The sequence below is a fragment of the Helianthus annuus genome, chromosome 7 (assembly GCF_002127325.2).
Source record: "Helianthus annuus cultivar XRQ/B chromosome 7, HanXRQr2.0-SUNRISE, whole genome shotgun sequence".
NCBI lineage: Eukaryota > Viridiplantae > Streptophyta > Magnoliopsida > Asterales > Asteraceae > Helianthus > Helianthus annuus.
The window spans coordinates 146207231-146219513 of record NC_035439.2 but is presented as its reverse complement, the minus strand read 5'-3'; the positions used below and the strand labels follow the sequence as shown (position 1 = coordinate 146219513).

The 12283-nt window shown below is 43.3% G+C and overlaps 1 protein-coding gene across 1 annotated transcript; it reads left to right on the top strand.

Moving 5' to 3' along the window:
- Positions 1 to 1775: 1775 nt before the first annotated feature.
- LOC110867208 lies at positions 1776 to 2942 on the top strand. Its single transcript, XM_022116336.2, has 2 exons — positions 1776 to 2087; positions 2166 to 2942. Exons 1-2 carry the CDS (start codon positions 1776 to 1778, stop codon positions 2940 to 2942), a joined length of 1089 nt encoding a protein of 362 aa, XP_021972028.2.
- Positions 2943 to 12283: the final 9341 nt, after the last annotated feature.

Genomic DNA, 12283 nt, shown 5'->3' with positions numbered 1-12283 from the left:
TGTAATTCAGCTGATTTTTAATTTCTGGGTTTATTTTTTCTGGTATTTATTCTAATTTTTTGTATTTCTGCCTCTATGAAATTTCTATCATGTGTATCTTTTGATTGTCATTAAGTATATTGTATATATATTATAAGGTTGTGTATTATTGAGGGGCAATTACTGACAAAAAGTGTGGTCATGTAGGCACATTTTTGTCACCCTTATAAGATGTTGTATTAGGTTGAGGTGGCGAGAAATGATTGGGTGGGTATATTATTTAGTATGAAGAGAAATAAAAATAAGGGAAAATTACGAATCTAGCCAGGAAAATTGGTTGACCACCAAATTAGCCAGCTCATGCCTCCTTGGAATAGGGCATCCACCATTTAATGCGTCCGCCAGTAGTTGATCCACACGTGGCAAGAATGTTTCAATGATTGGGGCAGAAAAATCTGCTGCTTCGAAGGCGCCTAATTGACGCATCCACTGTAGCTTGCGTCCGGCTGAATTTGAAGCGTCTGGCTGGGCACTAGTTTTTATGCGTCTAAGGAAACGCTTCCTATGCGTCTAACGAGACGCTTCCATTGTCAGAGCTGGATGCCCCTATCGGCTGCTTCCTATGCGTCTAACGAGACGCTTCCATTGTCAGAGCTGGATGCCCCTATCGGCTGCTTCCTATGCGTCTAACAGACGCTTCCATTGTCAGAGCTGGATGCCCCTATCAGCTGCTTCCTATGCGTCTGAGAGACGCTTCCATTGTCAGCTTTTGGATGCCCCTAAAGGCTGCTTGCTATGCGTCCGAGAGACGCTTCCATTGTCAGAGCCATGCCCCTAAAGGCTGCTTCGTATGCGTCTTCGAGGCGCTTTCAGTGTCAGCAGCTGGATGATTTGATGCGTCTTATCACGTTTATTTAGGCGTCTACACGTTTATTAATGCGTCCACTTGCCAGCTTTTCATGCGTCTACCCGAGGAGTCTACGAGACGCATTAGACCACAAAAACAATAGCTACTTGTTTTTTTTTTTTCTTTTATTATAAATGTGTGCGTTTCTATTTTTAGATTAGAAAATACATCTTCCTATTTTTGTTTTCTCTCTCAATTGATATGGCAATCAAATTTGTTGTTTACTGTGGTGGCAAGTGGGAAGTCGTTGATGGGAGGCTAGAGTACGTGGTCCAAGCAGATTCTGTTAGACGTGGTTTTGAGACTTCTACTACAGTTTCTTATAATACATTTTTAAAAAATCTTAGTGAGTCAACAGGTCTTCAAAACATCACACGTGTATCTTACAAAATGTCAACTTTTAACGATCCCATTGATATAGTTGATGATTCCGATCTTACTTTTTTATCCAAAATTGCGGAAACAAACCCTCTTGAGTTATTTAAATTATATGTGGTGCAAGATCAAGTTGGTTCATCGGTGGGTTCTTCGAATTTTTTTAAGTGTCCTGATCTAAACGCAAATGTTTCTCCTGAAGATGAATGTAACGTATATAATAAATCTGGAGTAACTGATGATGTTAATTGTCCCGTTGAAAATAAAAGCCAGTTTTACGTAGGTTATATTTTCCGTAACAAACAGGAAATGAAAATAGAATTAGGAAAAATGTGTTTCCGAAAGTTTTTCGTATAAAGTAGACAGATCATCCAAAACTCGTTACGAAGTATCTTGTATTGAAGAGAATTGCCAGTGGAATTTCAAGGCAGCGAGTCGGGAATCTTGTGATGTTTTTTACGTAAAACATTTTAACAACAATCATACATGTTCTAAGACGCAAACATATCCACATATGCGACAAGCAAACCCAATAGTGGTGGGTAGCTTATTAGTAGAACAATTTAAAGATTCTGGACGGATATACCGTTCGACCGAAATTGTAAAGGATTTTAGGATTAAAGAAAAAGTCAATTTAACGTATATGCAAGCATGGCGTGGTAAATGTAACGCATTAGAACTTTTGCAAGGTAGTTCGTCAAGTTCTTTTGCGGAACTTCCCGTCTATTGTTATAACTTGGAGAAGGTTAATCCAGGAACAGTGACACACATACGCACTGATTCTGAAAGTCGTTTTGAAATGTTATTTGTGGCCATAGGTGCGGTGGTAAGTGAAACACTATAAAAAAATAAATCAATAAATAAAATTTTCCACATATGTCTAACATTATCGTATTGCTTTCAGATTCGGAGCTTTGTCCGTAATTTAAGACCGCTTATCATCATAGATGCTGCCCACTTGAAGGGTGAATTTAAGGGAACAATGTTTTTGGCTGTGGGCATGGACGGAAACAATCAGATTTTGCCTATTGGTTATGGCATTGGTAAATCTGAGGACGGTGAGTCGTGGACGTGGTTCCTTTCGAAACTGAAAGAATGCATCGGCGAACATCCAGAATTGGCAATCATCTCTGACCGGGCAGCTTCTATACAATTAGCCGTACGGTTGGTGTTTCCAAGAAGCTTTCACGGGTTATGTTGTCGTCATTTGATGGTCAACCTTCGATTACCGTCAAAAAAAAAAAAAAAGGAATATGAGAGTCTTTGGTGGAAGACGTGCAAATCTTACCGGATGTCCGATTTTCAAGAATCATTTGACGCGCTATGTGCTGCTGTTCTAAGATTACGAGACATTCTTATAGAAATTGGGTTTGAGAAATGGTCAAGAGCACATTGTCCAGCGAGAAGATATCATTACATGACATCTAATAGCGCTGAATCTATGAATGCTTTATCAAACCATGCCCGAAAAATTCCAATAACCCAATTGATAGAATTTTTCGTACAGTCTGTCCAAAAATGGTTCTATGATCGCCGGAAAGAGGGAATTCAAGGGGAACACTTTCTTACACCGTGGGCTCAAAAAAAATTCGAGGCAAAGTGGAAGGTTCTCGTTCGTGGGTGGTTGCTGGAATTTCCCAGGACAGTTTTGATGTTGATGACGGTGGAAAGAGAGGTTTAGTTGACTTCTCAAATGGAACATGCATGTAACAACCCGCACCTTCGTGCGTTGTTACTACTCGATACACTCGTTACGCCTAGCACCGGAGATTCGGATCATAATGTAACTATATCAATTATATCGCTAAATCGAAGTATAATCGAATGATTACGCATATTCTATCATTAGTACAAACCTATTTTGCATAACACTCACGATGATGTCGAGTAAAGGCCTAATCTACCCTTCTCGATAAGCGTGAGGTGTCAAAACGTAAGTAATCAACGCTAACAAGGACTATCGGGTGAGTGCTATGACTCCAGCCGTCATGACGATGATAGCAATACGAGTAAGTAGTGCCCCGGTAATCATTGTGGCACATCACATCGAAGAACGCACTCGAAGGCACGCGTAACTCGATCAACGCACTGAATATTGGATACATAAATACGTATATACGGCCCTTTTGTGATTAATTATAATAAATAAATTAATAATTATATAAATATATAAAAATATGGCTTAAACCATCGAAATCGCACCAAAAACGGGATCAAAAGGCTTCCGAACGGATCAATTCGATCAGACTAGTCCAATTGGTCAGACCGGCCCAATCAGATAGGCCAGTCCGATCGGATGGGCCAGTCCGATCGGATGGACCAGCCGATCGGATGGACCAGCCGATCGACTGGGCCAGCCGATCGACTGGGCCAGCCGATCGACTGGGCCAGCCGATCGACTGGGCCAGCCGATCGACTGGGCCAGCCGATCGACTGGGCCAGCCGATCGACTGGGCCAGCCGATCGACTGGGCCAGCCGATCCAACTGCTGTTTTGCCTTCCTTTCCCCTTCCTTGCCTATAAATACCCCTCCATTCACTCCCAAACACTTGTGTTGCTGCTCCTAACCGACCAAGACGCTCCAGCCCTCAAATCTCTCGATTTCTTCCGATTCTTGTAAGTTTTCAACCCGAATCTTGTACTTTCTTGATCCAAATGCAATCCTTCATCTTTCTATCTTTCAAATCTCAATTTTTAACCGTGAAATCAACGGATTTGGGGTGTTCTAAGGTGATGTCACCATAAAGTTCTTCAAAGGTGATGTCATCCCATGAAGAACAACTCAGATTCGGATGATTTACATACGATTCTTCATGAATCTCAACCAAATCAATGTTTTTCTAATCAAAGGGCCACGGATTTGGGATGTTCGGATAGATTTCATCACAAAGTTCTTATGAACTTCAAGTTTTGACCTCATATCATCAAGAACAACTCAGATCCAGGGCATTTCCTAAGTAAAATCAAGGTTTTTACATCAGATCTAGTGATAAAATGATCGATTTCGAGTTAAACACGGAAAAACCGACAAAAACGACCAGTTCAGACGAACGGGGTGATTCCCGGCCGATGAAACAGGTCGGAATTGACGGGATTTCAGTTGCTTAACACCTCATCGTAACGTCCTAACCCAAAACGCCGAAAAACGCTCGAAAAATCTTCGAAAACAGCCGAACAGAATGGCCGATCGAGCGGCCCAATCGATCGAGCGGACCAATCGATCGAACAGCCCAATCGATCGACTGGACCAGTCGATCGAGTGGCCCAACCGATCGAGTGGCCCAATCGATCGAACAGGCCAATCGATCGAGTGGCCCATTCGATCGAACAGGCCAATCGATCGAGTGGCCCATTCGATCGAACGGCCCATTCGATCGATCAGGCCCGTCCGATCGATCAGGCCCGTCCGACCGACCAGGCCCATCCGACCGACCAGGCCCACTCGATCGAGTGGCCTGTTCGACTGGGCCAATCCAATTTCACCATTTTGTCCAATTTTAACCCAATTTCGCCCGATTTCACGCAAATCGATACCGTTTAACGCATAGTAACCTATCACTCACGTAAATTATCTGAAATCAGGATATTCTCCGGCACCGGTTCCGCAAACCTAACCGAATACGCGCTGTGAGTATACTTGACCCCTTTTATCGAATTTTGGGTGTAACATACGTTCCATAAAAACCAAACTTATCAAACGAATGATTTAATTGGACTATTTATCACTTGCGAATAACTGTATGCATAGATATACGTGATGCTAGTACATGTATGCTAGGACTTATACTCGTGACGTCCCACCAAGACTAGTATAGTACTATTTCGCCCGACGGGGTCTAGTTATGCCATCAAGAGTCGAGCATCGAGGACTTAGCTGGTAGTATCAGTTTTGTGAGTATATATGTTGTGTTATTACGTTTATGCATGTGGAAATTCGCAGCACTTTTAATCTATCATACTACACATATCAAACCTGTATACTCGCCAATACTTTTGTATTGACAAAGTTTTAACGTATGTTGCAGGTTTAGCCGAAGTTTACATCAAATCAAGCTAGGAAGTCTAGAAACTCATCTAAATTATAGGTTGTCGGATTTGAATTGTTCGAGAGGACAAGAAATCTGTGATAACTTATGTGATTGTATTGTTTGTTAGTATGGGATGACAAATGTAATAAATATTATCGCAATATAGTTGTTATGGATTCTCTTGAGCAATCTGATTCGCCTAGTGCCGCGCCCCGATGATTCCGCCATCGGTTGGGGTGTGACAGATTGGTATCAGAGCCATAACTATAGGGAATTAGGCAAAGTTTGAGACTCGACCTAGTCCGGGTCGATGTCTTATGAAAGTGACCTAGTCTATAGTCTAAGTACCAACAGGCCGACTCTTACGAACTCGTTAGGGTTTGTTTGGGCCAACTTGCTACTCTCGATCGAATTTGTTGAAAAGTTATAACTATTGTGTGAACACCGCATACTACAGCTTCACACAAAGAGCCTTTCCTAAGGCTAGAAGGTTACTTAGCCTTTCCTAAGGCTGACACAATACACATGTTTTCAAAACTACTCGCATAACAAAACCGAGTGATCTAGTCGAGACCAGGTGTGAAAACCAATAACTCTCGATAGGATCACTCACTCAGCGTATTTTTCTAGCACGAGAACTCTGTGATGAGCTAGGAGTGACATCCACATCTCGACAAAAGGTCTCCATTTCGAAATTCTGGTGGAACTCTCGGATTTATTCGATGAGCACAACCACAAATGGGAACGAGGTTGTTAAGCCAGGGGTGAAACCCATACCTTAATCAACTGTTCCACTCCATAAAATGGTTTACAAAAGCTCTCACCAAGGTCACGACCATAACAACGACTCAGGCTACGCGAAGACTAGAGAGACGAATGTCAGGAGCTGCATCCCAGTGGAAGCATGAGTCCCCTAGGTCAACGCGTATGCCCGAACTTGTTGGGTATAGTCGGGTTACTTGGGTAGTCAACGCCTAAACACCCAAGGCATTCTATCTAAACTATTACGTATATGGTATCAATTACGTCTATGAGTTTTCAAATTTAAGCTTTACGATTTACCGATTTCTCGATTTATCGAATTTACGAACCTCGATTTACAAAGCGCACAACCTGCACAGCCATCGCAATCTAAAACAAAGACCGAATGATCGCAACAAAACAAACGCCTAAGTACTCGAATTCGCTTACGCTATTTCTCTTATCGCGTCCTCGCGAATTCTGAACCAATATCTATGTGTAACCTACAACTATATCTATACGTATTAAATACAAAACGAATCAATTATGTGAGAATTTAGGAACCTAGAATTTTCCTATGTGGCTCCTATGTGTTTAATTAAATTCTATACCAAGTTTTGATCGAATCAAATCGCATCAAAAGTTCAGAAATCATTATGATCGAATCTCATTCCGAATCCTTCTGTCTAGATGCCTTCCAACAACTCGATCTCGAGACGAGTAGCTAGGAGAAGAGCCCAACGACGCGCCGATAAGAGGATTGCCTCAATTGTGACCAAGGAAGTGGTCAAGCTCATTCCTCAAATTGTCGCGCAAGTGCACTCTCAAAGCCACTCTCGAGCCCCGAAAGACGTCAAGACGGAATCTGCATTCCTCTACAAACACTTCAAAGCCTGTGATCCAATGCCTTTCACTGGTGAAGGAGATGTTTCTCAATTACTCCAATGGTTCGATGCCATCGAGGTTACCCTTCGTCAGAGTGGGTGCCCCGAGGACCTTCAAACTACTTGCGCCACCGGAGTATTTCAATCACGAGCACTCGATTGGTGGACCGCCGAACGCAACAAACGTGGGATCTCCGCAGCTTACGCCCTCTCATGGGGTGAGCTGAAGGAACTCATGAAAGAAGAATATTGTCCCCCTCACGAAGTCCAGAAGCTAGAGAACGAATTTTGGGAAATCAAGCAAACCGAAGGTGACAATGCGAGCTATACAGCAAGGTTCAAACAGCTTAGCATAATCTGCCCAAGTCAAGTCGACACTCCAAAGAAAGCTATCGCAAAGTATATTCGTGGCTTACCAGAGTGTGTGGGTGATTTTGTCGAAGCTGCAAAACCTACTACCATCGAAGAAGCCTACCGACTAGCCGCAGAGATCAACAGCAAACGAGTCGTGGACGGGTTCTCCTTCAAGAAGCCTGTCACACGAGCTCATCAAGCAATCATCATCAACTCGTCCGACGATTCCTCTGGAGAATCGGTCGATGGATCATCTGACAGCTCCTCGGAGGATTCTTCTAAGAATTACTCCGACAATGCCTCCGCTAAATCGTCAGGCGAATCCGAAGACGACGCCGCATCAACTCAGGAAGCCCAACCGAGCCGCAAACGAAAGACCGTGAGCCCAGACTCTTCAACAACTGGACTGCCGCAACCCGAACCTCTCCGATCAGTTCCAGTTCAGTCAAAGCGAGCTTACAATGGATCACATCCTCTGTGTTTCACATGCACGTATCATCACCCACTAGAAGCAAAATGTCGCTATTGCGCAAATTGCAACTGGTATGGGCATTATACGTCGCAGTGCCGTACAGGACCGTGACCTGGAAGGAAGTCATCAGCAACCGCCGTCTCCGCAAGTATCCACAACAACGTTATTTTGATCCTAATGTTGTTGTAATAATCCGACTTATCGCTATCATTTCTGGAACTTATTTCATATATCATCGTGTGTGGATTCTACTTCTCGAGCACTATCTAGACGCTAGCACTATGTACTATATTATGTATTTTATCCCTATAACACTCTTAGAACGAGGTACGGTATACGTGCAAGGGACAACTAATCACGGGTGCACACGGGATTATCTTGGTCAGTGCACGGAGATCGTAGTGAAGTTCTAATGGTGCCATAACGTTTAAAAGCACGGTCAAGGCCGTGTCAACAAAGTGTGACACCAAAGCACGGGGCATAAGTAGTAGGGGTGACGCGGGGGTACGCATTACCATACTACCGAAACTTCGTGAAGAAAGTGCCATGTGGAGTTGGACGTTATTAGACCTATTATACTATTATGGGTAATTTGACACTCTACCATCAATCACAAGGCGTAACAAAACTAAACCGCATCACTGCGAGGCTTCTCGTAAGTCCGCGTACACAAATTGCCACATCGATGAACTTAGGTAAGTTCACCCCGAAGAGCAATTGGAGCAACGCGAGACTGGTCGGAAAGTCTAGAATGCAACTTAATCGCAGTTTTGCCGGATCAATCTCGCAATCAAATCATTCGATAAGTGGCTCGAAATCGCAATCGCATCATGTGTTTGTCTAGAAATCTCTAACGCTAGTTGTTGTCAATTGTGTGAACTTCTATCAGCTGGTGTGGATCGTCTATTGTGGATTCGCTAGACGAGTATCGAGAATCACTCGCCGCCTTCCACTCTTAACGCGCCTCGCACCTAATCCACCAACTCGATACTCTTATCATGGTTCGCTATTACTTATCAATGCACGCATTCTACGTGTCATGTTAGCGCACAAGACCTCGCTTCACGAGACGAAACTAACAAGGTTGAAACATGGTGATGTTTTGACCGTATTAGTTGACTTTGTGGAAAAAGGTCGTGTGGGCTAGCCTTAGTACTATTCGTGGTGTAATCAGTTCAATCAATCGTCTATCACTCGCAACGCAACAATCGTCGCTTATCAATCTGTTGAAATCTATTGTCTATCGATGTTCGAATGTTACTTGGAAGTCATCGCAGGTGGTGTAATGTTAAGGGTGCATGACATTGCTTCACAAGATAAAACTAATATGGAAACATGGTGTTTGTTATATTAGCAAGTCTTGTGGAAACGTGCCATGCGAACTTCGTGTGGAATCAAATCGAAATCTCATTTACCCAAATCAAATCGTGTCATTCGTTGCCCAACCAAGCATACCATATCAGCGTTGTGCGACCGGACTACTCGCACCCGCTGCCTACGCTTGGTTTGCATCCAACTTATTTCTATTCAAAACTCGGTCTAGCACCTCATCGCTAGGATCAAGGGAATCGAAATTCTATCTGTGTCTTATCGGCACGCATGATACTGCCTCATGAAACAGAGTTAATATGGGTAAAGCATGGTGGATACGCCGCTGGTACTTCCTATATATAAGTGTTTTAACCATATTAACGAACTTTTGTGGGAAGGTGCCACGTGGGGCCCGATGTAAGTTATTTTTCCATACTATTAAGGAAAACCTATTTTTATAAAATTTTTATTTATTTATTTAAAACCGTTGGACAAGTGAGATTCCTTGCAACAGGGAGAAAACATTGAATCAGTTTGGCTCCGTACCCAACGAAAATTTCATAAGTCCAATTCTTTTCTTAAAAACCTTTGCAATGACCGACAGGAATCTTCCCGAGAACGAGGGTTCGACAGTCGAGTTCCGCTCGAACCCACGTTGTAGGAAAGTTTTCTTAAAACTTATTTTGCCACCTGATTCTTTTAAAATGTAAAACTCAAAACCTGTTATCAAATAACAAAACCCTCCACATAGCGCTGGTGTGGACATCAAAACGGTCGACACCGCGCCATGAGGAGATTTTTCTTAATTAACTTCGGAAATTAATCGAGTATTGGTAAGTTTAAAACGCTACAAAAATTGCTTTTTGTATGTGTTATCACTTCTAAGTAATCGAATCGTATACTCTCTCTATTTTCACTCGCCAAATCTTAATCGATCGCTCGTTATCTAGACGCTAATAATCTCTACTCTCAATCGCATCAACTCTTACGACCCTACTATTGGATTAATTTCGGGACGAAATTTCCTAAAGGAGGGGATACTGTAACAACCCGCACCTTCGTGCGTTGTTACTACTCGATACACTCGTTACGCCTAGCACCGGAGATTCGGATCATAATGTAACTATATCAATTATATCGCTAAATCGAAGTATAATCGAATGATTACGCATATTCTATCATTAGTACAAACCTATTTTGCATAACACTCACGATGATGTCGAGTAAAGGCCTAATCTACCCTTCTCGATAAGCGTGAGGTGTCAAAACGTAAGTAATCAACGCTAACAAGGACTATCGGGTGAGTGCTATGACTCCAGCCGTCATGACGATGATAGCAATACGAGTAAGTAGTGCCCCGGTAATCATTGTGGCACATCACATCGAAGAACGCACTCGAAGGCACGCGTAACTCGATCAACGCACTGAATATTGGATACATAAATACGTATATACGGCCCTTTTGTGATTAATTATAATAAATAAATTAATAATTATATAAATATATAAAAATATGGCTTAAACCATCGAAATCGCACCAAAAACGGGATCAAAAGGCTTCCGAACGGATCAATTCGATCAGACTAGTCCAATTGGTCAGACCGGCCCAATCAGATAGGCCAGTCCGATCGGATGGGCCAGTCCGATCGGATGGACCAGCCGATCGGATGGACCAGCCGATCGACTGGGCCAGCCGGTCGACTGGGCCAGCCGATCGACTGGGCCAGCCGATCGACTGGGCCAGCCGATCGACTGGGCCAGCCGATCGACTGGGCCAGCCGATCCAACTGCTGTTTTGCCTTCCTTTCCCCTTCCTTGCCTATAAATACCCCTCCATTCACTCCCAAACACTTGTGTTGCTGCTCCTAACCGACCAAGACGCTCCAGCCCTCAAATCTCTCGATTTCTTCCGATTCTTGTAAGTTTTCAACCCGAATCTTGTACTTTCTTGATCCAAATGCAATCCTTCATCTTTCTATCTTTCAAATCTCAATTTTTAACCGTGAAATCAACGGATTTGGGGTGTTCTAAGGTGATGTCACCATAAAGTTCTTCAAAGGTGATGTCATCCCATGAAGAACAACTCAGATTCGGATGATTTACATACGATTCTTCATGAATCTCAACCAAATCAATGTTTTTCTAATCAAAGGGCCACGGATTTGGGATGTTCGGATAGATTTCATCACAAAGTTCTTATGAACTTCAAGTTTTGACCTCATATCATCAAGAACAACTCAGATCCAGGGCATTTCCTAAGTAAAATCAAGGTTTTTACATCAGATCTAGTGATAAAATGATCGATTTCGAGTTAAACACGGAAAAACCGACAAAAACGACCAGTTCCGACGAACGGGGTTATTCCCGGCCGATGAAACAGGTCGGAATTGACGGGATTTCAGTTGCTTAACACCTCATCGTAACGTCCTAACCCAAAACGCCGAAAAACGCTCGAAAAATCTTCGAAAACAGCCGAACAGAATGGCCGATCGAGCGGCCCAATCGATCGAGCGGACCAATCGATCGAACAGCCCAATCGATCGACTGGACCAGTCGATCGAGTGGCCCAACCGATCGAGTGGCCCAATCGATCGAACAGGCCAATCGATCGAGTGGCCCATTCGATCGAACAGGCCAATCGATCGAGTGGCCCATTCGATCGAACGGCCCATTCGATCGATCAGGCCCGTCCGATCGATCAGGCCCGTCCGACCGACCAGGCCCATCCGACCGACCAGGCCCACTCGATCGAGTGGCCTGTTCGACTGGGCCAGTCCAATTTCACCATTTTGTCCAATTTTAACCCAATTTCGCCCGATTTCACGCAAATCGATACCGTTTAACGCATAGTAACCTATCACTCACGTAAATTATCTGAAATCAGGATATTCTCCGGCACCGGTTCCGCAAACCTAACCGAATACGCGCTGTGAGTATACTTGACCCCTTTTATCGAATTTTGGGTGTAACATACGTTCCATAAAAACCAAACTTATCAAACGAATGATTTAATTGGACTATTTATCACTTGCGAATAACTGTATGCATAGATATACGTGATGCTAGTACATGTATGCTAGGACTTATACTCGTGACGTCCCACCAAGACTAGTATAGTACTATTTCGCCCGACGGGGTCTAGTTATGCCATCAAGAGTCGAGCATCGAGGACTTAGCTGGTAGTATCAGTTTTGTGAGTATATATGTTGTGTTATTACGTTTATGCATGTGG